Below are 27,807 nucleotides of genomic sequence, written 5' to 3' on the forward strand. Positions count from 1 at the left end.
TTCGAACATTCTGGAAGTAAATAGTCATTTTGCTGAGTGGTAAATGCAAATTGCAGATCGACTCCAGAATAAATAAAATTAGATTGCATTAGCGGACGCCCGCGACTTCGTCTCGATGAAACTCGATGTAAACTTTCAACTACCCCTACCCTAAGCCTTCCCTACCCTTACCCTCCCCTACCCTACCCCTACCCTACCCCTACCCTACCCCTACCTTACCCCTACCCTACCCCTACTCTACCCCTACCCTACCCCTACAATATTGGTTTGTAGTACATGGTATGTATCAGAGATGGTGCTGTATGTGAAAAAAGATTTTCCCGCTTTTCTGTTGAATTTTTTCCTGATTTTTCTTTGCTATAAACCTCACGGAGCCCGAGACCTTTCCAACGAATGCAAAACCGTGGAAATCGGTTCGTGCGTTCTGAAGTTAATAGCATCAGGACGGAAAACCCGACTTATTTTTATATAGTAGATTACATTAAAGTATATATGTACCTATTTAACCTTAACATAATAATTTGCGTTTGACATCAACTGATGATGTGAAGTCAGTGGGAAACTAAAAATAATGATTACAAAAATTAGTCGTTATGAATACGTTATAACATGTTATTTATAGGTCCATTATAAATAGTTAGGTACGTTACGTATACTAATGGTATTTTGCGTGTCATTCACATATTAGCCTCACAGTGACCTCAAAACTATAATTATGTCAATACCTGCAAAAATCATTCTGATGTCATCAATGCTATGCCAATGTTTATGAGTCATAGGCCACTGATCCAATACTGTTAATTTATTACATCGAAAAAGCAGTTATGATAAAATATTTAAAAACATTAATATATTCATGATTTATCATCATAATCATCCATAATATCAATCACTGCTGGACTGCCTCTTGTATATGGACTTGAGTTCCTTGTGACACAATGTCCTTGGTCCACCTAGTGGGCATTTTCCAGTGCGGGGTCGTCATTCCAGCGTCCCACAGTTGGGACCCGAAGTATGTGCCCTGCCAATTGCCACTTCAACTTCATGACTCGGTGAGCTATATCGGTTACTTTGGTCCTTCTGCGGATGTCCTCATTTCTGATTCGATGACGCAGAGAAACTCCAAGCAGAGCTCTATCGCCGGCAGGGTTTCTCTGGCTCAGGTCATAGATCATCAATGGCGACCACGCACTGTTCAAAGACTTTCGTCTTCAAGCGCTGTAGAATTTTTGACGAAAAGATGTCGCTGAGTTTTCCGAACGCTGCCCAGTCGAGTTGGATTTGGCGGTTTACCTCTTTCTCGAAATAATACCTACCTAACTGGACCCAGGTATACATTTAATTATACTATAATTAACATGATTAATTATTAGCAATTGTCGGGTTTAGGATCATTGGCGTGGCAGGGTTGGTTGCAGTGCTGTGTAATGTTGTGAGCTCAGAAGGAGTAGTTATTTTTTAAGTAGGTACCTTTATCTGAAAAAAAAACTGTAAATAGAAGAGAGTTTGTAAGTATTGCAGTGAGTTATTAAAATTAAATTACCTACAAAGTGACAGTTTTTATGGGACCAAGCAAAGAAACCACCTGTCGCAAATAATATACCTATCATGTAGTTTCGTCATTGCATATTATGATAATAAATCATTAGCTGACGGCCGAACGCGCTCCCGAGTCACAGGAATGAAAACTTAACTGAGAAGGTGCCGGAAAGAAAGGTTCTTTCATTTATTTCATAGTCTGACTGAGGACTCAAAGCCAGGATCTCCTACACCGAAGTCAAATGGTCTAACCTAACCAAGACAGTTAATTTATTTAAATATCGAATTTAGGACCAATACGGCAGTGAATTTAGTAACAGTAATAAATATAATTCCTCAATAACTAACATGTTATTTATTTATCGATTTTTAAATGATGAAATCATCATCAATAAACTTTTATCAATATTCATTGCCGGATGCTACATTTGGATGGTCCTTGTAATTAATTAGCAAAAGGTGACAAGGTCAACCATTACGATATTGATACTAGCTTGAATTATACTGATCGAACCTCTACCGGTGATGTAATAACGATCAAAATCAATTTAGGTCATTGATTCTCAAAGTGGTCCAAGTGGACCCACAGGGATCCACAGGTAACTCGACGGGAGTACGTTGATGTGACAAAAAAATTACAGTTTTTCATCATCATCATCATCATCATTATCAGCCGATGGACGTCCACTGCCGGACATAGGTGTCTTGCATGGACTTCCAAACAAAACGGTCTCGAGCCGCAAGCTTCCAGCGACTCCCTGCAACCCGCTTGATGTCCTCCTCATCTAGATTTGTGTTGATGATGTCGTATGAAATCGTATTTTGTGATAAATTTCACTTTAGATCTAATATCTTCACATTTTTGTAGTTTTGCGGAATATTGAAATGTTGCAAGGTGTCCACTGTTGCACTTTACCGGAACTAGTTAAATTTTGACCGTTGTAATGAGAAAAAAGTTTGGGAACCTCTGATCTAGGTGATGTCAACTTGGGAAAGGATTTAGTTACGCCAACAATAAAATTCGAAACAATACTAATTTTATTCAATTCTAAATATCTATATCACATTGTAATAATTCATAGTATTTCAGAGTTCTATAAAGCAAATACATGTTATTCGTATAAATCTATATGCCTACTATTTTACAAAATTTATTTGGTTGAACGGTTTATTGGTTCAAATAAAAAAATATTTTATGGTTGGACATTGTCATTGATTCATTTGTCGAAAAAGGCTATAATAGACTAGAGCTGGATGGACTCGGATAGGGTGGAATATTATTATAAACCTAAAATCGCACTACGATCTTTAAGAGTACAGTAATTCCTGAGGTTAGCGCGTTTAACTAAACAAACTATTCAGTTTTACACCTAATATTATACTTAACTAATAGCAATGATAATTTCATTCATAAAAATATTCGTATTGTAAAACGCTACTTTACTAGTACCTAGGTATCATCATCATCATCATCACCATCCACCATCCACCAGCCGATGGACGTCCACTGCAGAACATAGGCCTTTTGTAGGGACTTCCAAACATCACGATCCTGCCCCTGTAGCCAAGTGGCTTGTCGATTCTCTTTCTACGATCGTAATCGCTTCGAAAACTAGAATAATGTATGGGAATGACAGATCTTGATCACGTGACCTGTCAAAAGCAAATGTTATTCCCATACATTTTTCTAGTTTTCGAAGCGTTAGCGATCGTAGAAAGAGAATCGACATGCCACTTGGCTACAGGGGCTGAGTCGCCTGCATGCAGCGAATCCTTCCGACTCGCTTGATGTCGTCAGTCCACCTGGTAGGAGGTCGACCAACACTGCGCTTTATAGTTCGGGGTCGCCATTCCATCACCTTGGGACCCCAACGTCCATCGGCTCTTCGAACTTCTTCTTCTTCGAAGATATAGCTATATATCCAATTATTTATACTATATTATCTATACATACACCTAGTTTAAATAATTGAATCCAAGAAAGTATTCGTATTTTAAAACGCTATTTCTCTGTGAATTTTCTTAATTCTCTGCGTGTGTGAAGTCTGCCAATCCTCATTGGGCCATCGTGTTACTATTGGCCTAAACCCTCTCATTCTGAGAGGAGACTCGAGCTCAGCAGTGAGCCGTATATGGGTTCATAATGATGATGGTGATGATTTCTCTCTATCTACCAGGTATAGGTAGAGAATACTCTAAATCTGCAGCAACAGAGCTACGCCAGCCAAGGTCCACTTGGACGGCTTGTCCTTGGTCTTCAGGTTGAAGGTCCACACGTAAGTAGGTCCGCGAGTGCGAGTCTTGTACACTGGGCACTCGTACATGTTGCGCAGGTCCTGCTTGTCTTGCGTTATTGCCTGAAAGAGAATCATCAAGATAGAGCTTGGCAAATTCGTTCATAACACTCCCGATTGTAGGGTAGCGATGCGCGAACGACTTCATATTCATACCCGCGTAGTTTTTCCCTATGCCCCGCGCGTACGACTTCACACCCGCGCAGTCCTTCTCCCCCCCGCCCGCATATCTTGGAAGTGCACACTTGACTGCTTTTTTCTAACCGACTTTAAAAAAGGAGAAGGTTCTCAATTCGACGCGTATGGTTTTTTTTTAATGTTTGTTGTTACCTCATAACTTCGTAATTTATTGAACAATTTTGAAAATTCCTTTTCGTTTAAAAGAGTACTTCGGGTCTATTTTTATGTTAAAAAGATTTTACAGATTACGTCTGGCAACGTCAAGAATTTTATTCAAGAGCTGCTACTAATGTGGATCATCATCATCATCATCATATCAGCCGATGGACGTCCACTGCAGGACATAGGCCTTTTGTAAGGACTTCCAAACATCACCTTACTGAGCCACCTGCATCCAGCGAATCCCCGCGACTCGCTTGATGTCGTCAGCCCACCTGGTGGGGGGTCGGCCATCACTGCGCTTACTAGTGCGGGGTCGCCATTCCAGCACTTTGGGACCCCAACGTTTTCGCCTCTTCGAACTATGTGCCCCGCCCATTGCCACTTCAGCTTCGCAACTCGTTAATTTTATGTGGATAAAGAGAACTTAATACACACTCGAATATTGATAACCGGCATAGGTGGGAACAGATCCTTGAGCCGCGAGTCCATTATGATGCCGGCATTCATGTCCCATCGCGCGCCCTCCATCAGCAGCCCGTGCACATAGGCGCCGTCCTTCGGAGCTGCTCGAGAATCTGCTAAACTGTAATAAATCAATACAGATACTAAATCACTATTTAAACATGCACATGGTTTTTAACTAGGGTAGGCACTTGATGACTAGACCGGGTATGATCTCTCAGTGAGCCAGAAATAGGTTGTGATGAGGCACTAGACACACAAATTATTCGAACTGTGTATAACTGCGTATATTATGCACGCCACTGCATATAAATAAAATGTCTGTCTGTGATTTCAAAATAACTGTATTTTTTCATATGTTGTGTGTGTTTATACAAAAGCGTTAGCTTTTAGCGATGTCTGTTCTGTGGTTTATACAGTTATTCATGCGATACCAAACGAAGACTGTTTGTTGTCCCGGGCTAATCTTTGGAATGACTGAACCGATTATACCATGATTATACTATGGAAAATAGAGGTTATTGAAAATCCATGGTTCCCGTGGGATTTGCAAAAAAATGACTTTCATAAGGATGAACTCGAGGACGTCCGTCCGTCTAACTTAATATAAGCTCCATGATTACCGCGGGATGTCTGACAAATTGAATTTCACCGGGTGGCGTCCATAAGTGTGATAAAGCTCATCTTACGTGAAATCTTCCTTCATTTTCTTGGTAACGTCACACTGCAGACACATCTTGTCAAGGGGTAGCTCATAGCGTCTTGCCGTACTCTGCATTATAGCCGTCAGCAGGCTTTGAGGGTTGAAGAACCCTCCCAACCACACAGACGATGGCAACTAAATAACAAATAATTTATTTTTTACGTAGGTATATTCAAAAAGTAATATAGTCTATAATTTTTTTAGCATTTATCACGGGCTTTGTGCGCGGCGACCTATTCAAGAAATTCCGTAACGAAAATACACCTAACACCTAAGCCGTGCATCAAGTTAACACATTTCGACGTTGTATCGACCCAACTGGAACAAGTGGTGTGATACTAAGGGGCAAACTTATTAAACCAGAGTTCGATTCCAGCTCAGCGTAAATACATTTTTTATTTATTTATTCTTTTCTAAAGAAAAAAAGTACTGCATAAATAAAATAAATAATTATAATTGCATAAATTGTTAAAAAAAAAGCTTTACCGCGGCAGTGCCCGAGAGCCACACGTATTTTTTTAATTTACATATATTGTTTTTTATAAAAAATAATATTTGTTATGACTTTTTTTAATAATATGACTAATATTCTCGTCCCCTTCCAATTAGTAGTAGTGTTAGGAGTAGGTACGACAATAGTCCAGCGGCCGGGAATCGAACCACGACCCATCGGTGATGAGTCCTTTACCATGGACCTATTGAGGCTTCACGAAGGTTTAAAATTGTATATATATGTATCAAAAATTATACTGTACCACGAAATCAGTGGCCCAAGTTTCAAGTTCCCGTAGACGGAGAAGTAAATCTACAAACCACGCTGACAGACCAAGCAAGGATGGATACGCTCTATTGGCCCAAATTATTGGAACCTAAAATTAAAACAAGTAGGGGTGTTACAATTTACAATATAAGTCGTTTAGTTTACAAATCGTCATACTTCTATAACATTTAATAAGCTAATAAAAATTGTTTTTTAATGTACGTTTATCGCTGTATTTTGCGAATAAATCATAATGTCAAAACACATACTTGATCCAAAAAGAGAGCATTTTCCAATTCTTCCATATCTGAAGTAATTGTTAATTCACCCTGAAAATAAAATCATAAAAATAAAAACAACTTAACTAAAATTATTACTATTTTGATTACTACAGCCATAATATGTAAATTCTGGGCCTGTTGCCAAATTAAACAACAATTTCCTTTATAAACACGCAAACGCTTTGAAAAGTACCCGAATAAATTGTATGAGGATGAAAAATGTCCGATTTATAGGTTGATCACGTGATTTATCGATAACGAATATCTACTTCGAAACGCTAACGTCAGTAGAAGAGGGTCTGTGTAATTTGACTATAGTTTCTGTTACCTTGAGCCCAAGATCTAATTCTCTCAATGATCGCTTCATTTCGCCAGTCAAGTAATTCATGCGTTCACATTCTTGGAACGCAACTATTACGTATGGCGTTCTTTCTTCAACTTTACCCATTATCTCTACCATATTGAACTCCTCAGGCAACTTTTCCACCACTTCATCTAACATTTGTTTTACCTAAAACAAGTTGCGATAATTCTTGTTTCATTTAAAACTATAAAATGAGGTGTTAACAGAAGCCTTATACGTTATCAACATTAATAACAATAATTAGGCCAATAATGCGCAGTTACACGCAAACATAATATATTTATGTTATAATTCAATTTAAAAATAGAACAAACCTTATCTTCTCTTGTTACAGTTGCGGCTCCAGAAGCTTGTGCATCTCTTGGTTGCATTTCAAAAATAGTCCTAAACAAATTTTCTGAAGTGGTCGTTAAGAAACCAATTTCAGCATTAGGATGGAGTCCATACAGATAGGGTGATTCTGTAGGCATTGCATCTTCTATATACTGGTGGTACCCAACGTAGTCCGTATTAGGAGGCGCAGGAAAACCTGGAGCTAAATGCAATTCTCCATCGACCTAGTATGTCAATGGAAATAAATGTAGTACAATTATTATTGTCACCAGTCTTATTATATTTCAACCACATATTATTCTTACCAAATCCGGTTGCATCAGTTCCTCTAGATATGCATTACACAGTCTTCTATCCCAATCATCAGTAATATGACCTCCGTACATTATTTCTCCAAAAAGGTACCTCAGATCTTCCCAAGGTACTTTAGAATTTGCTTCCAAATAATTAAACAATACAAAAACGCTTATAGTTAGGTCCCCTGAAAAAAGCAATGAATAGAAAATATCGTATTTCGGATCTCCTATTTACCATTACCAGAAAACTCTCTATTTCTATTTACCTTACCTATATTAAAAGGATATATTTTGTTCCATCCTTGAGGACCAAATTTTCTTCTCTCTGCAACAACAGCATGAAAATAACAGAGAGAGAAAAGAATCGCTTTAAATTCTGCTTCTTTACCACACATTTCTAAGGTTTCTTGATTAAAATTGTCAAGAGCCTTGTGTAAATTTGCCTGGAAATAAGATTAATCATTAATTGTCATATTTTCTAAATGCTAATACCTCGTTCTATTTTCATGGATATACCTGCATCCCTGTAGGAGGTTCATTAGTTATCTTAATGCTCGACTCTAGTATACCCTGTGGTATAATATGCGCAGCCGGTGTAGCAGCTGGTTCAGCTGACATGAAAAGTCTAAAATCTGGATGGCAACCTGCTGCAAAACTTTCCATTTTCTTCTCTAAGCTTGGTAACCACTTCTTCACTAAATGAATGTTCTAAAAATAATTTGGTATTGATGAATCACGAAATAAAATGAAACATGTTGATCTTTTCTTTCTACTCTATAATGTTTACCTGTAATACAGCCCAATGTCCATTTTTTAAGGATTCATCCATGGCCTGTTCTGCTACTACTTCTTGTCCCTGACCCAAGGAAACGTTGTGAAAGTTTCCATTATCAGCAGTAAATCCCATTGCTCTCCCTAAAGCTTCAACATCCTTAAGCGGATTAACGCCAGGAGACAAAATAAAAAATATAGGAGTGGTTGGGCTAGTTTCTTCAAAAGATTTACTAAACTCTACTGTTCGATTTTCAACATATTTTGACCCCATTTTTTCTTCAATATAAGTTCTGAAAGATTTACACATTTATTTACACAAATAAAGCTGAATGTGATTAAGTGTAAATAATAAAATTTACATAATACTTACGCAACAGCGTACGTCATTCTATCAGGTCGTAAAGCTCTTAGCATGCATAGTCTTTGAAGTGCTGTTTTGTTTTTCCATTCCTAGAAAGTAATTAGTATAAAATGTCAACGTTTATACAAAAAAAAATTGTTTCACCAACAACAGTGTCATACCTGTGGAAACTTTTCTCGTTCAGGACATTCCATTTCCACAATTTTTTTCCATCTCTTAGGTGAAGTCTCAATATCTCTATCTAAATTCCTAAATTCGTCTTTACTAGCTAAGGAACATATTCCACCCCAGCTATGGTTAGAAAGAAAATCTACAGGACTCGTTACGTGAGGTTTTATCGGGAACCGCAGAAAAAAGTCCAATTCTACTGGTGATACTTCCTCGCTCATTAAGAGAACCTAAATAAAATTATGTAAATATTATTATCATTCGTAATATTTCCACATAAATTTTGTTCCTAAATCAATAATTTTACCTGGAAAGTCATCTGTGATGCAAAAATAAGCTTATCACATTCGAATAGCCCCCTGGACGTATACTGGAATACTGAATATGAGATGCAATCGATTAAGTTTTTTATTCTCTGACTAACTTCTTCTGCTGGTTCAGCCTTTGATATTGCTTTTTGAAAAACCACGCTAAAGGCCTGTTTTAATTAGTTATATTAGTTAATATACCATTAATTCAGATTTTAATTTATTTATTTAGAAAACATTTTAATAAATTTATAATTTTTACCTTTAGAGAAAACTGGTAGATGGGGTTAATTGTGTTCAGGTCATTTAAAATGAAGTACAAAAGCGATGCTCTAGCAGCAGCTGGCCGGTAAAATTCGCGTGCTTGATCTATTTCGAGTGATGTTATTTTGGCCTCGGCTACCTATATGAATAATTATATATATATAATAATTGTTATTACTAACATGTCTGAAAAATATTTTATTTACTTCATACAGGTTCTTACTTTTTTCTCTATATCAGCAGCTGTCTTTTTTGTAATTTCTAAATTTTCAATTAGTGCTGTATCGCCTAAAATATTTCCACCGGCGGACGAAAGTCGGGATAGCAAATCATCCTCTAGTTCTTTTAATTGTATTTTGAATTGATTTTGTTGCTTTGTTAGTTCTGCCTTCAACTCTTCTAAATCTGGTCTCTCTGCTTTTACTACCTCTGCTAAAAGTTGGTCTTCAAGTCCATCCCGCGTAACAGTAAAATTGACTAACGTTGTTTGTGCCTGCATTTCTGGCTTATAATGTGGATTAGCTAACTTTGTGTGCAGCAATAATTTAAATTTTGGACTGTACTCCACTTCTTTATCTCCTATTTTAATAGCTCTAAAATATTGATTTTATAGAATTAGATTTCAAGAAATTAAATAAAAATATAGTTCAGGAAATATGAGTATTCACCTTCCTTTTTTGATTAAATTTCTACCCAAAAGGGGATCCAAAACTGGATCAACCGTTTCTCCAATATTTTCTAACAGGACGGTGTCTCCTTTGATAATAGCTTTCTCTATAGTATCGAGGTAGCCTTTTTGGCCAAGTCTAATCACTTTCAATATATCTCCATATTTTTGTTTTATCCACTTGACTCCTTGAAGCTAAAATTAAAGTTACAACAGAAGATAAATAAAGAACAGAAATAATCAAAATTTTTAAACACATAAATTGAAAATTGGGCCTGTGAATCTCATAAAATAATAATAAACAATTAAATAACTAACAATACCTGTGGATCAATCATTAAAGGCCAGCGATCTGAATTTGACAGAATAGTTGCATTTTCAGTACTCATGCGGTCTGAAGGTAGACCTTCATTATGCCACATAGCAATCGTTGTATCATCTGTTAGCATCGTTAAAGGATCCAATCCTTCAGTTATAGGTATTGGTGGCTAAAAATAGAAGAAAATAGCAGAAAAGAAAAATGCAAATGTGTTAGTAGCATGCAATGCAATTCCGTAAGTATCATAAACTTACTTCTAAAGTTTTTAAAAAGACTAGCCAATTCTTATGCAATAAATCCATTCGATATGTTTTGGTAAAACAACCAACATAGGATATAAAGGCGCATACAAGTAATACGTCCCCGGGCAAGGTTGTACTTTGCTGCATAAAACTGGAATAAATAAATGCTAAAATAAATTTTCTACAATTAAAGAACAAAAAACATTATAATCTGTCAAATTTAAATTACTATAATTACATAGATACAGCTTCAGCCCATCTGACATTTTCGCTAGCAAGACCGTTGACTAATCGATTAGCGAGCTGGATAGTTCTGTTTGTAGCATCTGCTTCTTGTTGACATTTCAGCTTCTCCGATGTAGCTTTCTCGAAATCTGCCGTTAGAGTTGCGAGTTGTTCTTCTAAGGACTAAAATGCCAACAAACAAATTGAGTAAATTAGTTATTAAATTGTCAATGTCTATACAATGTAATAAAAATTTGGACTATACCACACGTCATGTTGTTTTTTGAGTTCGTCTATAAAGTACTTACAGAACATTAATTAATGTTTTTTCTTCAGTTTTATAATTTATCTTATAGAAACTATATTTACCGCTACTTTGGACTTTATAGCTTTTAATTTTTCTGTTGCAGCTGCCAACTCAGCATTAGCTGCAGCGAGAGCTTTCCGTTTAGGTTCCACGTCGCAAAATACTTCATAAAACTTTATAATATTGATAACCCATGCACAAAGACCGGCTGCCGCGGCTGACTTTGATCTTATAAATTCTGAAATGTTATTAGTAGAAGTGAATATTAATTAATGCTTTCAACATAATTAGATATAGCACACGATATATTACCTGGCTCGAATTCTGAGTCTTTAAGGTAAGGCTGTATGGCTTTAATAACATCAGGGTGAATATTTTCTTTGTCGTAGTGTATAAGCAATTCCAGAAATACGTCCACTTTTGCCATCATCATCTAACGAAAATAAAAACTTTGTTTTAAAAGAAAATAGTGAAAATATAACATTTCTATTACAACTATTAATGTGTCTATAGACCTTTGCAGATTTCCAACTTCGATCTTTTGGAATTTTTCCACCAGGCGCTAGTAATACCATAACAGCTGCGGTAACATTGGTAACAGCACCTGGGGGTGATCCGAAAGATTTCAACTCTGTCAAGTTTGCTTTGTTCAGAGTATTTAAAGCCTCTTGTGCTGCTACAAGTGCAGGTTCAGCCTTTATAAGATCTTCTTCACAATCTTTTTGCTTTTTTGACACCTCTTCTGCTATGACTGCTACTCTTTCTTCTTCCTCGTCAGCTAATTACAAAAAAAAATTTTGTTCAACTACTTGTATGGAATCTAAATATGTGGTATCTAAACATATAGAGGTTTTATTAAATTTTCGACACACTTAAAAATTGGATACGAATCCTAGAAATAAAATGTAATACCGACAGCCACGGAAGCTCAGTCACATTATACAAATGACAGATACTGTACCGAGTGCTTTTTCAGTTTGTACTTTAGCAGTTTCAACGCCAACCATTTCAATAAGCTTGTCTGCGGCGTCATTCTTTTGCTTTAACTCTACTTCTTGTAATGCTAATTTAGCTTTTAATTCGTCCACTTGTGATGCTGTGCTCCGTAGTTTCTCTAAACCATTTTCTAACCTATAATTAATAATGACACTAAAAGTATTATAATATTTATTTGTTATTATACTTGACTAAAGAATGAAATCGTAGTTGCTTCCCAATGTTCCTTCAAAATTATCAGTACAGTTAACTTTAATTTTCTTTTTACATTCTTCTCAATATATCTCTGGTCTCTATTATCCTACATACTCTCATCAAGTGGGCCCAGCCACTGATGCTATCTATTCTCTATTTTAATCGTAGATCTATGTATTAAATGCAATGTTATGTTTTAATTAAGGTTATGTGTATTAGATTTTTTGGTGTAAAAATCATAACATACCTATGTATTTTAGCACGGAGCTCATCTGTTTTATGGTTTACTAGTTTCGCATACAAACTTATTTGCTCGAGATAACTTTTAGGTGTTGTGTAATTGTAACGTCGTTCATTTGACAGATACGCTTTGGATATAATATTAACTGATGTATGCACGTATGCCATAAATCTGGAGATAGAATCCCGAAGCGTTATCTATAAACAAATAAAATGAAATGTTAACCAATAATACAACAATACACTAAGTAAATTAATTATAATATATAATAAAACTAATACTTTGCAAAATAAATTAGTTAATAAAAGTTAATATAAAAAACGTACAGGCAACACATGTAATTCCTCTAAAAACTTCATTGACACTGACACCAGAGCTTCTTGTGGCCATTCATGAAACCAATTAATAGATGTGCAGTTGATCAAAGCTGGAAATTTCCTTGATCGGACCCGTAATGTTGATCCCACAGGTGAAAAACATAATACTACTTTCAATTGCTTACGAACTCGGTCAATGAAAAACTTCCAACATGTTTCTCTAGTATCAGGTAATCCTGCACCTTTCACCTAAAATATGTACACATCTTCACTTATGTTTTATGGACAAAGTATCTGTTAAACTTAATGTAGTGTATTAAAATACTTGCCTCATTTCGAACACCACCAATTATATTTTCTATCTCATCATCGGGAAATAAATCTCCAACTTCACCTGACGCTAGCAAATCATTAACTAATACCAAAAATTGTTCATTTGCAACCTGAGCATCTGTCATCAGGAACATAATACCAACATTTTTCAAACCAGTCTTAATATACAAACCGGAAAGTTCATGCTGAAAAAAAATGTTTTATCTTCTTAGTCTTATATAAACATGGTATATCGTTATTGATAGTATTACTGAAAAAAACTGACCTTTAAATCTGTAACCCCATATCCTTTTTTCAACTGTATCTGCGACACTTCCAAACTGGATATAAAAGCTGCCAAACGGGATAGTGATTGTTTGCCAGATCCACCAACGCCAACTAAAAGAGCACTTCCACGCGGACTTTCAAGTATTCGATTGATCCTAAAAACCCAACAGGATTGATTTATCAGTTATTTGATACAGCTTTTGTTACGTAGAGTACCTATTTTCTATTTCAAGACACATACTTGCATATATGCAACATTGCATCCTCAAATAGAACGAGATTCATAGCTGCTATCAGATCATTGTAGCTAGACAAAGCTTCAGTAAGAAGCTTGTTTAGATGTTCCCACGAAGTCACTGGCATATATTTTGGTTCACCGATGCCACCCGCAAAATGGCAGTAGATGTTAGGTCGATCAAATACTGCACCTTCATCGATATCCTTGAATATATTAATTAATATATGATTATTGATTCAAAATCTAAAACTAATTATTTTATAAAATATAATTAAAATTCAATTATTACCTCGAAATTTTTCTTACATAAGTCTACTTGCATCTTGAGAAATGCATCTATATCTTTATCTTCAGTGAGTTTATCACCATAAACTCTATGAGTCTCGTGAAGCCAAAGCCGTATTAAATCTGAAGGGTACACTAAACATTCATTACTACTAAACAGGAAACCCTGAAACAAAATACTCCTCATAATAGTGACACAAAAGAAAATTAAATTACAATAAATTATAAAGAAAAAAATACCTGAAATACATTTGATAGATCTCTTAAATTGAAAATGTAATGAAATTTTATAGCAGTCGGTAGAAATACTTGTGATACTTTATTATGTAGAGCTATTGTTGCCGCGACTACATTCTCTGTTTAAAAAAATAAAACAAGGATTATTGAAAAAAAATGGACACAAAGACTTAATTAATATAGAATTCATAAATAGGTTTACGTAAGTAATAAATTTAGATAATTAATAGATACGTAAGTTTGTATATGATAAACTGTTAGTGCTAAAAGTTTCACCACAGTGATTCTAGTAAGTATTCTTATAGAAAAATAAATAGTGAACAATAAAATAATACTTACTTGATATCTTAGTGATTTGTCCACTAATTCTTAGCTCTGGGTTAATCAAGTGCTGACTCAAAATCGAATGGTAAATATTGTTCAATGCTTCCATATTTGGGAAACTTATTGCAAATACACAAAAGTGCCTTTGTAATCGAGGATTGATTGTGAAACTACCTGAAGTTGGATTCATACAGGATACGTATTGAGTGTTGTGTATTTCTTTTAAAGTTAATTTGGTTCGATCATACCAGTGATTGTAGTCTAAATGTTGTCGCATGATAGTATGTGGTTGTACAGTCCCATATGGATCAACTTCAGGCATATTCATGTCATCTATAAAGTATACGAGTGTTTTATTTCCAGGGGGTCCATAATTACGGCCTGCTTTTTTCTCTAATGGCTTCTCTAAAATCTTTTGCAACATTTCAGACGTTGTGTAAAAGTTAAATGGAATAGATTGTATGGCATAATTTTCTGAAAGGCTGAAATAAAATAGATTTACAATATTAAATTTAATTGAGTTACAAAAAAAAAATGTTCTGAATATAAGAGCATCAAAATGATACCAACCTTTGCAGTTTTTCGTTGACAAGAACTGTCTTGCCAGAGCCAGCACTTCCAACTAACATTACAGGATGTTTGTTCTTCATAAGTAAATCCAGAAAATATCTTATTCGAATTGTTTCCGCTGTTGGAACTAGCACTGCCTAAAATTCAATACATCATTGATAACAACCAATTCTTCAAGCATCATTGTAAGAAATACAATATTTTTAAACCATACCTGCAACGGAACATCAGTATCTAATTCAAATTTAGTAATTTTTTCAGTCCAAGGTGTAAACTGCTTTGTGTCTGGGTCAATATAATAGTCAAAAACAGTTCCACCAGGTGGAAATTTGACATTTTTGAACTCATTTACCCACCATTTGGAGAATTCTGAAATTATTTTATTGAATTAGCAAACATAACAATTCTTGCAGAAAAGTTCTTACTTAAAACTATAGTTTTAATTAGTAACTAACCAATCCTGTAATCAACATTCGTATCTTGAAACATAGCAGATCCGAAAGCCCAGACACAGGCAAAAACAAAGAATATGTCGTGCCAGTCCTTTGTACAATCCGGAGGTGTATTCTCGGGGACCAATAAACAACTTAACAAATGACATAGCATTTGTATGTGGGCCATATCTGCTATTGGTGTTATCTTTTTAAACCTATTTCTTATGTTGTCCAAACAAGGAGGAATGTATTTGTCAAAAAGAATTACCAGGTTGGACTTCTCTGCTGGTATTTTTCTTGTTTCTACCCAGCTCGTTACGTATCTAAAAAAATTGATACGTTAAATTAATGGGACTAGAATAAGTTACTATAAGCCACTATAGTACATGATTCGAGTTAAAATACATATTAAATTAAGAAGGAAATACCTACAAGATAATAAATAATAATGATTAGTTTGTTTTTACTCACGGATTCCATCCCAGATCCTGTTGATTTATATATAATATACCAGCTCTTGAAACAGTTGCAGGTGTAGCTGTCCGTAAATTTGAAATTTCAAACATCAATCGCATACTTGGTGTTAGAGCGATCCTCTCGTTACTAGCTAAAGTTAAAATTTTATTATCATCCATGACTGTATTCAATGATTCAATCCACATAGGATCGATATCTCCATCTAACACTATCCATTTTGGATTTTCACCTGCAACATTTGCCTGGTCTCTCATTATTACAGAAAACAAACCATCTTTCCATTCTCTTGTCGCAGGATTAATTATACCAAACAACTCATCATTAGTCACTGCCTTTGGATTTAAGTCATTAAACATTGGTTTCTTTTTAAGATTCTGGTAAGTTTTAAAAAGAGATTTCCAGACTTGAGTTTTCCCCGTACCAGCGTTGCCTACAATAAACACAGAATGTCGAACCTCTAATAATTCTTCTAATTGTACTACTTTTAAAATAAAATTATCTTCTGGTTGTAAAAGTAGGTCCATAGCAGCTTGTTTAACAGTTCTTTCGAATTCTAAATCCCGTTTTCTTGGGACTTCAAGAGCAGGAAATAAATCACCAATTAAGCCCATAAATACAGGCATATCGTCGGTGACTATTTTGGGTATATTAAAATCACGTAATGTTCTCATCAAAACTTCTTCTTCAGGTCTTCCAGGGTCACCTCTCTAGCATAAAAAACCACATTTAATTATGAGGCAAAAATATAATGCCATTGAATTACGAGAAAAATATACCAAAATACCTTTAGTGACCCAGCTACAACCAAGACCGATTTAATCGCCCTTAGTCCCCAATCGTAATGATCTTGTTTAGACAATAGTTCTTTACACAATGTGTATAAGGTGATAAATTTTCTAGCCAAGATTTTAGCATCTTGAAATCCTTCAGCGACTAACATAATTTCACAAATCAACTCAAAATCTGGTACGACCATAGCACATGGCCTAAAAAGGGCTTTCAAGTTCTCAGGCAATTCTGTTCTGCCTGCGTATCCTGGATTCATTGTGATAAAAATTCCTACTGTGGGAACCAAGACTATAGTTTCTCCCATGAAATTGAATTTCTCTTTTTTATCCCTTAAATGGAAAATGTTTTCATTAACGACGTTAATAAATTATCATAAACAATAATTAGGTGAATAAAATAAAACCGACCTTATAGCATCCTGAACAGATTTTACCTGAACTGCTACAACAGATAACACTTCGACGGAAATTCTATTGAATTCGTCGAAACATCCCCATGCTCCAGTTTGGGCTAAGCCTTTGTAAATATTTCCACAAGACTATAAATATGATGAAAAAAACAGTTAGAGGACTATATACCTGAAGAACCAAAATGTATTAACCAAAATGTATTGGACATCAAAAACTATGTTACCTGGTAATCCATTTGTTCAGAGCAATTGAAAACATAAACCATTATTCCTAATGCTCTTCCTAGATCCTTAGTCGTTTCTGTTTTACCTGTTCCTGCCGGACCAGCAGGACCTCCACCCATTATCAAGTGAAGAGACTGAAAAACAATTGCAATCAACACAATAAACTTACTGCATACGTAAAAATTTTCTTAATTCTCTACGTGTGTGAAGTCTGCCAATCCGCATTTGGCCAGCGTGGTGAACTAAGGCCTAACCCCTCTCAATGTGAGAACAGACTAGTGTTCAACAGTGAGCAAAAAAACGGGTTGTTAATGGTGAAATTTACATAGCAAAAGAAAAAAGTACTTACTTGGGTAAGTGTTATATAGCAACGATCTGTTAATGGTGTGATAACTAATCTTGGGGTATTTCCAAGATATTCATAACTGTATGTAAACTGAGCATCACAGATATTAGCAAAACAATGTACTTCTTTTTCGTCCCATCTATAGGAAATGATAAATCATCAATCACACACATCACATCATAAAATCAAACAAAATATAGTAAGCTACGCATACCTTATAAATGCTATCTAAAAGTGGTTGTTGTGCTTTTTTATACTATAATTAAATATTAAATATTAAAATTGACATAAAAACTAAAAAGTAACTAAGATGAATAAAATATGAATGAAAGTGAAACTGAAATAACCCTTACAACATTGTGCGGATGATAATTACAAGGTTTATTTAAAACCTGTGTCTAAGCTGCGATTGCCACTGAAACGCCGATCCAGTTTCCACCTTCCCTTGAATTAATTTGCTCACAACATCTCTCGAATGCACATCTATAGTACATATCGTCATTATCTTTTGGCGATCTTGTTTACTGAGCTCTCCAATTAACAACGAAATTAACGTACTGAGTTGGGATAACTGTTTTTTGTAATAATCCTTAAGAGCATTATCATATCCCTCTTCTAATCTTCCAAATGCAATATTTACTTCAGATGTCCACCATATTTGCGAACAGCATAACGATACTTGTGCCATGAAGTCAAACAACCACTGTTCGCGTGATTTTTCTTCATAGGATACAATAGCTTCTCCAAAACATTGTCGAATAGTTGATCTCATTATGTCTTGTAATCGATTAAGCCATATTTCAACCTTTCATACAAAATAACGTATTTATGAATAGGATCTATGAAATAATTAACAATTAATATATCGAGTACTTACAGCACCAGTACAATCGCAAGTACCGTGAAACGGCACAAGTTCACCATCTTTAGCAATCATACCAGTAGAAACTTTTTCACCTGGCGTTTCACTATCTATGAACTGAAGTTTTGCAATGGAATCAAATAGTTTAGTCAAATGCCTGAAAATTTGATAATCATCATTACGAGTATGACGGTATCATTGTTTTATAATATTATTTAATACTTATTCTACTTTATGTCAGTACCTTATTACGAGTTCAGCTTGGTTTCCATTAGATAAAATATCTAAAAGATCAGCTGATGATACAAAATAAAATCTTGGAAATGCTAATCTTTTAGTTTCTAGATACTCTGCCAACGCTTTTTCACAAATAACGAGATCTTTTTGCAAACTATCTAGAATAGTTACCAATCCCTCTTTGTTAGTGCCTTTAACAACATTTGGTGTTTTTGACATATCTTTTGATAAAATCTGTAAATAATAATATTATTAACTTTCAGCACTGATACTTTAAATTTCACGTATTTAAATTTAATCAAATACAAGAATAGAACCTTAAATTCTGCATCGATTCTATCAAATCTGGCAGAGTCATCGGGTAATTGTTTTCTTATGTCCTCAGAACTCATAAATATACTTTCAAGGTGTGTCCAAGTTCTTTGTACTTCAAACCACACTGTAATCACTTGATCTGCTACAGAGAGTTTTTGTTGCCAACTCGAAACCTCTTCTAGAAAATGTGCTATAAATTTTGAAGTAATTAAATTTTGAAGTTGCACCTGTAAACAATTATTCTTGTAATTTTACCAATTATTTTAAATATCATTAAATAAATACATGATAATAATTCATCTGATAATTACCTGATTCTCTTCAAGAGTTTCAATAAGTTCTTCGCTTGCTCTTAATAATACACAACCAGTTCTTGTGTGCAATTCTTGTTCAAATTCCATCCCACTCCAAGTCGTATTCAAATCTTTTAATATTTTCTCCATTGACATTTCTTTTACTGCTTTATCAACGATATTTTTTACTTCTTCCTCAAACTCGTGTAGATTTAATGCTAATAAGTCTGCTAATGTTGTATTTACGTCCATTACTATGCGTACCTGAATAAATTGTGGTGTTTAATTTCAGACATCTACTTTAATAAGCGAAATTATATACATAATTTTTATGTGCATAGTTTAAAGTGTTGCAAGTGCTGTAGCCAATACTTAAGAGAATAATCAGGTTTGTATAATTTGCCCATGCCACACTCGTAAACATTCGCCATATCAACTACATTAATTATTGTTGTACATACACGTAATAATATTTTATAGGTTAGTTTTAACATCTAATCCATTGTTTATTATACTTACAGTGAGTTCAGGTGGCAATGCAGCTAAGCTCTGTGAATCATAAACGTATTTACAAATTGAAAATATCATACATAACATACATTTTATTATATAAACTATATACAATATTAAAATAATATATATTTGTATGCATAAGATAACCAAAAAGAGCAGTAAAAATCAGCAAAAACTTAATACATCCGACGTGAACATGCGGAGTTGCATAACAATAATCGTTATAATCAATTATTTGTAAGTCCATTCCAATAAGTAGTGCCAATCAAGTGACATACATACAATATACACATGTTTTATTTACAGGTATCTTGAATTTTACATCTTACTGTATAATTTTGTACAGGATTATTATTTACATATATTATTTTACTCTGGTATTTAATGTCACCTTAGTAGTCCTCATCAGTTGATCCCAATGTCTTTCTCTAATTGCAGGATTTTGTAATTCCGCAACTGCTCGCAGAGAAGTCAACATATTTTTAACTGTTGCTTCTAAATTAATATAAGTATCCCAACTGAAAAGAAAACATTATACTGCATTAGTCTTTAGCAATATTTGTTTTAAATCATTTAATAAATCACTGGTATACCTTCTCATTTCTTTATCAAGCAATCTAATTTCTTTTGCAAATTTCTTGCATTCAATATCCATATTTTCGACATCAATTTTACGCCAGGGTGTCGTTTTCCAGTCTTCTATACTAGTTCGTACGATATAAACGTAGTCCCAGAGTTGCTAATAAAAATATAAAAATACATACACAAATACATATGGATATTTAAGAAAACAGTATTTTCGTTACAAATTTTGAAACACATACCTTTAGCATTCGTAATTCTTTTCTACATTGTTTCAGTAATTTAAACTCAGGAACATTGACTTCAAAAAGTGAGCCTGATTCTTGAATGCCCTTCATTTCTTCTTCCAGATTAAGCATTTCCTTATCAACTCTCGACATAACTGCGTACGGATCATCGCATTCATATTTAAAAAACTGTAGAAAATTGTATTTTAACATTATAATTAATTCATAATTCACATGCTATTATAAATATATTATATGACACCCACATCGTATTTCTTAAAGACATCTCTATAATAAGTAACGTGAGAATCAAAGGTAGTTATTTTCTTTCTAATACCAGCTACCTCAGCTGCTTGTAGAGGCGCAACTTGTTGTTTTACAGTAAATGCCAATTTTTTAGTTGCCTGCCATTGCTCCGGTAGTTCCTTAAAAACAAAAATAGTGATAGACATTTCAAATGATTTGAAGTATAAATAAATTCTAGATACTTAAATAAAATAGTTAATTGGCAATAACAGACCTGTAACAACACGTTTACTTCTTCAGGTATATCCATGTCATAAAACTTAAGCAATTCAATAGTCTCGGTAAGAGGCTGGAACATATCATCAGTTGTTACAGTTCTATCCTTCACGTGCATCAGATAACCCATTACTGAAACCAGAGCTTCATAACTACCTTCAGGTACCGGTTGAAGAAGACCTAAATAGAAATAGGACAATTAATTTCATTTTCAATCAAATAAAAGATTACTGAATAAAAAGCCCAAGTTTACCTTCATCAGCTTTACGTATAAAATTCCCTAAATCACTAAGGCTCGATGTAACGTTGTCAACTAAATGTTCTTTGTACATATTACCCCATTTTCGCACTGTATTTAAAAGAGCTTGTCTAAAAGGTCTTATATCAACCTACAAAAAACGCATTTTCTATATTATTATAGATGTATATAAAATTTTCATGCTATTTAATAGAATAGACTAGATCTGAAAATTGTCTTTATTTTAAACATATATTGCGTTATTATTTATAGTTAGTTACCTGAAACCAAGAGTTAAATACTTTATAGGAATCCATATCTTCGATATCCATGAATAGATTTTCATATTGGTCTATTTGTTCTCTAAAAGCCTCCATTTTAGGTGCACAAGGGGTAGGTGGTACAACTTCTTTATCCTCAGAACCAATGAGATCAATTTCATCAGGAGTCAATATTCTTCCATATGTAAGAAATATTTCCATAATCGCATCACGCTCTTCAAGCCATAAATAAGAGTATGTTTCAAAAGTTTTACAAAAATCATTTGCTTCTTCTATTACCTGTAATTTAAAATAAATCAATTTACCGATTAAAAACTGTCTTTGTAAGGCAAAGAAAAATAGTCATGATAAACTAATACCAAAATATTTTATTACTTTTTCAATCCCACTTAGAATTTCATCTTTCATCTCAATAATGTCAGCGTGGCCTATAATTTGGTCCTCATATGATTCTTCTTTTTTTGGATCTAATCGTTTAACAAATGTTGACATTTTCAGTATATCATTAATTAAGTTATTAATCATAGCTGTAAACCCGTTTTGTTCGTTAGGATCCAAGGTTGGAGAGAACACCATATCCGGTTCCAGAAGCTCTAATTGTGCTTCAAACAAAGGTGCAAGTTTATTTTTAGGATTCATATGTTCCGATACATAACCTAAGCTAAAAAAATATTACAATTATTACAATGTTCTGTAGTTAATTTTATAATATAATTATTTCGTAAATAAGCCAATACCTGCAAGCTATTGTCTTGAACAAAGTTTCTTCCACTAAACTATCTATAAAAGCAACATAAGACAACCAAATATCGCTGTCCTGATTGTCTTGCATATTAAATAGTTCCATATTTTCATGTAGAAGGACCATTATTCGATCAGCTGTTTCTTTAATTTCAGTGTAACGTTTGTTAGTTCGTTCTTGCCAGTCATCCAAATTTAGTAATGTATCCTTTAATGGAAAAGAATTACAAAAACAATAATTATGGTCATGATATAAATTTAATTTGATAAGTATTTTGTTATTGGATTAAGTAGGGTAAGTTTTAAGAATTGTACCTTTTTTTCCTCTTTTCTCTCAAATAGTGGCTGCGACGTCCAAGGCTTTATTATAGCTTTTATTTCTTTCAAATTATCCTGTATTCTTGACATTCGCTCATACAGGTTACCTACTAATTTATGTAACTCTTGCAAGTAGTTCCAAAGATCTGCAAAAGCATAGTTAGTAATCGTAATTAAATTAAACCTCATTAAAATACAAATTTATCAATAATAATTTTCATTATGCGCATAAATCACCTTTAGAATTCCAGTTTAGTTCATTTTGCCCCATTTCAATTCTTTGATCAATTGCCTTGATTTCATCTTCAACTAAATCAAATTCCACCTTTTGGCTATTCTTACGTATTTGGTTATACCAATCAATAGTAATAGTAAGGTTAATACGATACTGCCTAAATATTTCTTGTTTTCCAAATAACTCTAAACTTTCACTTGGCAATTCTTTTTTTAATTCTGGATTTACTCTTAGATGATGAACCTCTTTCATTAATTCAAAAAGCTGAAATAATGCATAAGATTAGAATAAAATATCAAGAGTAAATTATGTTTTTAATTATTGTGTTATTTTACCGCTGGACTAAAATTCAGTACGAGGTCTGATCCTTGACGTGCTAGTATTGGATTGTTCGATTTTTCCACTATTATTTTTGGAATCGTAATAGCCCAATCATGAAAAAATTTCTTTTTAAACTCATTAATGTCATCTATAAGTTTTTCGTATCTGGCAAAAAGCTTTTTTGCGTCTTCACAGTCTTTGATCCTGATATCATAACAGAAGAAATATTTACATACACATTACCAAAAAATAATAAATTACAAATTGAATCAAATTACATAAATAATTTATATTTTAGTTAATCAAAAAGTTATAATTTTAATACACTGGTCAATTTTTGTGTCGTCAGCATCTCTGTAAGGAATTTTTGACTTGTACAATTATCCAGGATTTGTTTCTTCAGTTGCTAAAAAGCCAAATAATCAGCTTTCGCAATTTGCCCCACCCAGATTACAAACGGGTGCGGCAAATTGCGAAAGCTAATTACCGACTACCAGCTTCTTCATGATGTTCTGTGGTCCCAACGATTCTAATTATTTTCAAGATTAGAAGCTGCTGAAAAATAACTGATTCGAAATTTAATAGAAGTGTTAGAGTTTGGCTAATAAAAGTAGAAACTGAAATTTATAAAAATCATACCAATTAAAAAAAACATGCGTTTGCATAATTTGTTTAAATTATTTTTTGTTTGTGAATATATTACTACCTATTCTATAAGTATTTAACTCGGTTATTCCAATATTTCCACTATAATTCTGAGAATTTAATTTTTTTAATCTGGCGGGCGATTTCAGTCTTTACTTTTATTAGCCAAACTCTAATTTAAGTACAGCGGTTTTTTATATAGTACCTTTAAAAAAATAATGCACATTTTATCACTTTCTTTTGCATTTATGGATGCTACTTACGGGTGTTGTAAATTCCGAAAGCAGGATACTGGTTTAGTAACTCTAGCAGCCAATGTTGTCATGTATAGAAGCCCTCCCGCAATAGGTGGAAAATATGCATCAATTTCCATATGGCCGTATTTCTCTTGACGAGTACATTGTTCTTGAAAAAGATCCTGTGCAAAAATTATGAGTAAAATTGTATTGATTTTTAAAATATATTGTAAATCATGGTCATACTTACTTCGCAAATACCTATTTCTTCGTCAAGCATAACAATAATTTCAACATATTTGGCAGTAAATTCATTTTTAATTAGCGGTCGATCCAATACCGATCCTACAATGTCGATCAACTAAAACAAATTGATAAAATTAACAACAATACTCCTATGATTGACAGAAACATAACAAGATCCAGATTACCTTAAATATCCCTTCTAAAGTAGAACAGTTATCAAACGATTCAACTAATACCGTAGATAATTTTAGATCCAAATCGATGATATTTTCTTGGAATGCTTTAAAGTCATCGTTGAAAGTATTATCGTCAGGGTCCAAGACATCATAGGATTTAGAGGCAAAACTATGAAAATATGCATCAAATTCAGCGGAGATATCTCGAATCTGTCCTCCAAGAACTCGCCCTTTCATTCCACCAATTTCTATCTTTTCTAGTTTTTGAAACTCTAATACTGTTTTGAAAAACCATAGAATTGTATTCAGTCTCTCTGAAAATTTATTCATTCTTTCGAAAACCACATTCGGGTGAAATGTCCACGGAATAACCGTTCGATCGATAAAATATTTGGGCAAATTTTCTTTAAAATAGTCAAATGTGGTCCGAAAACCTTTCAGTATGTCAATTGTTAATTGAATTCTTTGTCTAGCTTCATCTATGTCACTGTGGAACAGGGTGCTTGGGTCAAGGCATTTTTTGGCCTAAAAACAAATTAACTATATTTTAATACTTCGATAGTATTATAATTTGAAACTTAGCTGGCACTTATCGGTAACTCACCTGGTAGATAAGTAAATTGCAGATTTGCTTTATTAGAACCATAAGTTTGGATGAGCTACAATAATATTTAGAATCTCTCCATACTAGACATATTACGTGAAAGAGAGGTCGAAACAAAGGTTTACATTCAGTAAAATCAGTATCTTCCAGTCCCTGAAAATGTTTCTCTAAGGTTCTTAGGTATAAATCGATTTCACGAGCTTCAGCCAATGCTACAAAACAAAAACTGATGTGGAGAAATTATATAGGTGAAGATATTAAAGTGTCTCGTATTATATTTACCTGACACAATATTTTTAAACAACCGGCTAAAACAAGGGTAGTATGCGGAGGTGGTTTTCTCCAATATAACAGCCATGCAGCGAACTCGGTCAGAGCGCAGCTGATCGTAAATGTAGTTTAGATTACTTAGACGTGACCTCCAGAAAGCGAGTTCTGAAAATGTAACTTTATGACACAAATGAAATATTATGGTTTGTCTACCTATGGAAGACCGTTCGGCTTTGGATGCATAATAAGGTCTGGTAGTAGTACTAGTAGGTTGAAACTTGAAAGAGACAGTGCGTTAGTGCTTAAAACGTTAAACTGAAGGGACGTTCTTTATTTAAAACCTACTTATACCGTAGACAAAGAAAAAAATAGTTGAGTCTGAAAAACGGAAAGCCTTATAATAGAGAATATTGAATCGTCTTGTCTCGTTTCTTGACAGAGTACACGCAAAAATTGTTCTCTTTTTTGAGGGCATACTATAGAATTTACAAATCGCTAGTTTTCATTATAACTGAGAGAAAATTCAGTAATAATTGCTTACCGACACTTGGTAAAGGGTTTTGCCCATTTTCAAATGCAAGGGCGGAATCTTCCATCATGACGTCATTAATTTGCTGAGCCCATTTAATAACCACTCCTTCAATAGCGCTCTTCAAGTACAGGTCTACTTCTTCTCCACGTAACAGCCCTTTCTCAGCTTCATGAACCAGTTCAACACCAACTGGCATTGGCAACACCGTTTGCCCATTTACTTTGCCTTTTACCTACAAATAGAATAATTCTCTTAGAAAATTTGCGGGTGAAATCGCGGGGCTCTAGTAATTAATAAGACTTACCTCATAAACTGTACTTTTCAGGTTATGTATTTGCTTGAGGATATCTTGAGATACGACTAGAGGCCATCCTTCGTGGTTGAGAGGATTCGACAAAAGAGGAACAAATACTTCGTCCACCAATGATGCCAGTTCATCTATCAATCTTGGTGCTAGGTCACCTGTTCGCTCATAATGATAATTAGATATCAAATAAATGCGAATTAAAAATTATTATCCCACATCATCATCACACTATAGTGGGGCCGGAAAAATATTATATAAGAAAAAACGTTTATTTGAAAATTGTGCCATACATCACAATGTCTAATGTCAACTCTTTGAGTGTGCTCCTGTGTTCTGTATTCATACGAATCTGTCTTGGAAAAGGAATTTCCCATTTGTACATATAGTGCTTAAGGCCTACAACACAAGGTAGTACAACACAAGTAGGTACAAACAAGGTATTTAGCTAGGGTAGGCCTTAGCTAAAGACCTTGTGGACGCCACTGGTATGATTGCTGCTGTACACGCGGCTTAACACTCAACTGCCGCCTCACATTAGTGGGATAATGATGACGACTTTGGGCAGCAATTTGTAGGACTGGTTCTTGGGTTTCTCTATAAGCGATGGTTTTCCACTTACTATTAGGTGGACTACCTGCTTGTTCCATCATTTATTTATATTTTGAAAAAAAAATCCTTCTCACACTTACCAAAAATCACCATTTCAGCGGACTTCTCCTTTGGAATAACATCAGGTTTCTTTTTGACAAAATAAACTGCTTTATTTTTCAGGTAACAAGGAAAGGACACAACTGGTATCAGCTGCGCGGCGTGTGTCAAGACGACCACCAATAGAATAGGATAGGGTTTGTCCAAAAACTCTTTAAGTGTGCTCCTGTGTTCTTCGATGCTCAACACCCGCATCCATTTCTCTGGTTTCAATTTCAAAGATTTTACGACGTAGGATCCAATAAAATCAAACCTCGGATCTTGGTTTGAAGATGATGGACCAGGTTGATCCATTTTTGTTAAAATTAAAGCCCCATTATTTCTCTATACGTCTATTAGCCGATAGCAAATTGGTAGACTGCTACACTACCGGTTCGCTAGTCGAGGTATCAGTGACGGTAGAGCCTGGCAAATGGCAAGTCACGCAAATCCAACGGTATGTCATTATGGGACGATGTCTCCTTTGTAACGAGTTATCAATTTGAATACAAAAATAGGTTAAGTACGGTGTATGGTCTACAAAAAACATTGGGATACTAAAAGAACATCCTGGCTGGATTCTTAGACCCAAATCGCAGGAGTATTCAGTGCAGTGGTCGAGAAGCAGAGTGACAATGGGCGGGGCGTAGTTCGTTGAACCGATTGACAACGTGACGGGTTTCAATGTACTGGAATGGCGAACCCTCACCGAAATGTGCAGTGGTGG

General features: G+C 34.4%; 1 protein-coding gene across 1 annotated transcript; it reads right to left on the minus strand.

Moving 5' to 3' along the window:
• Positions 1-2,614: 2,614 nt before the first annotated feature.
• LOC112044201 (dynein beta chain, ciliary) lies at positions 2,615-27,406 on the minus strand. The gene is made up of 66 exons (XM_052881992.1): positions 27,083-27,406; positions 26,391-26,548; positions 26,096-26,318; positions 25,567-25,719; positions 25,285-25,496; positions 24,690-25,205; positions 24,509-24,619; positions 24,286-24,440; positions 23,413-23,581; positions 23,059-23,320; positions 22,819-22,967; positions 22,500-22,711; positions 22,138-22,423; positions 21,763-22,041; positions 21,497-21,632; positions 21,242-21,423; positions 20,988-21,146; positions 20,737-20,910; positions 20,506-20,651; positions 20,304-20,430; positions 19,919-19,948; positions 19,418-19,663; positions 19,109-19,333; positions 18,799-19,025; positions 18,570-18,711; positions 18,085-18,497; positions 17,696-17,831; positions 17,346-17,480; positions 17,120-17,250; positions 16,708-17,041; positions 15,918-16,630; positions 15,468-15,769; positions 15,227-15,381; positions 15,013-15,149; positions 14,458-14,924; positions 14,122-14,237; positions 13,886-14,047; positions 13,600-13,799; positions 13,357-13,513; positions 13,088-13,276; positions 12,768-13,007; positions 12,448-12,638; positions 11,971-12,140; positions 11,525-11,787; positions 11,322-11,442; positions 11,072-11,247; positions 10,716-10,885; positions 10,490-10,628; positions 10,240-10,404; positions 9,918-10,111; positions 9,473-9,842; positions 9,248-9,388; positions 8,985-9,155; positions 8,671-8,907; positions 8,519-8,598; positions 8,162-8,438; positions 7,891-8,082; positions 7,646-7,817; positions 7,384-7,559; positions 7,060-7,302; positions 6,710-6,892; positions 6,370-6,429; positions 6,096-6,209; positions 5,327-5,475; positions 4,611-4,758; positions 2,615-3,896 (listed from the first exon to the last, which is right to left on the minus strand). Exons 1-66 carry the CDS (start codon positions 27,393-27,395, stop codon positions 3,735-3,737), a joined length of 13,443 nt encoding a protein of 4,480 aa, XP_052737952.1. The 5' UTR covers positions 27,396-27,406; the 3' UTR covers positions 2,615-3,734.
• Between the last annotated feature and the right edge of the window lie 401 nt (positions 27,407-27,807).

The sequence above is a fragment of the Bicyclus anynana genome, chromosome 1, assembly GCF_947172395.1.
Source record: "Bicyclus anynana chromosome 1, ilBicAnyn1.1, whole genome shotgun sequence".
NCBI classification, from domain to species: domain Eukaryota; kingdom Metazoa; phylum Arthropoda; class Insecta; order Lepidoptera; family Nymphalidae; genus Bicyclus; species Bicyclus anynana.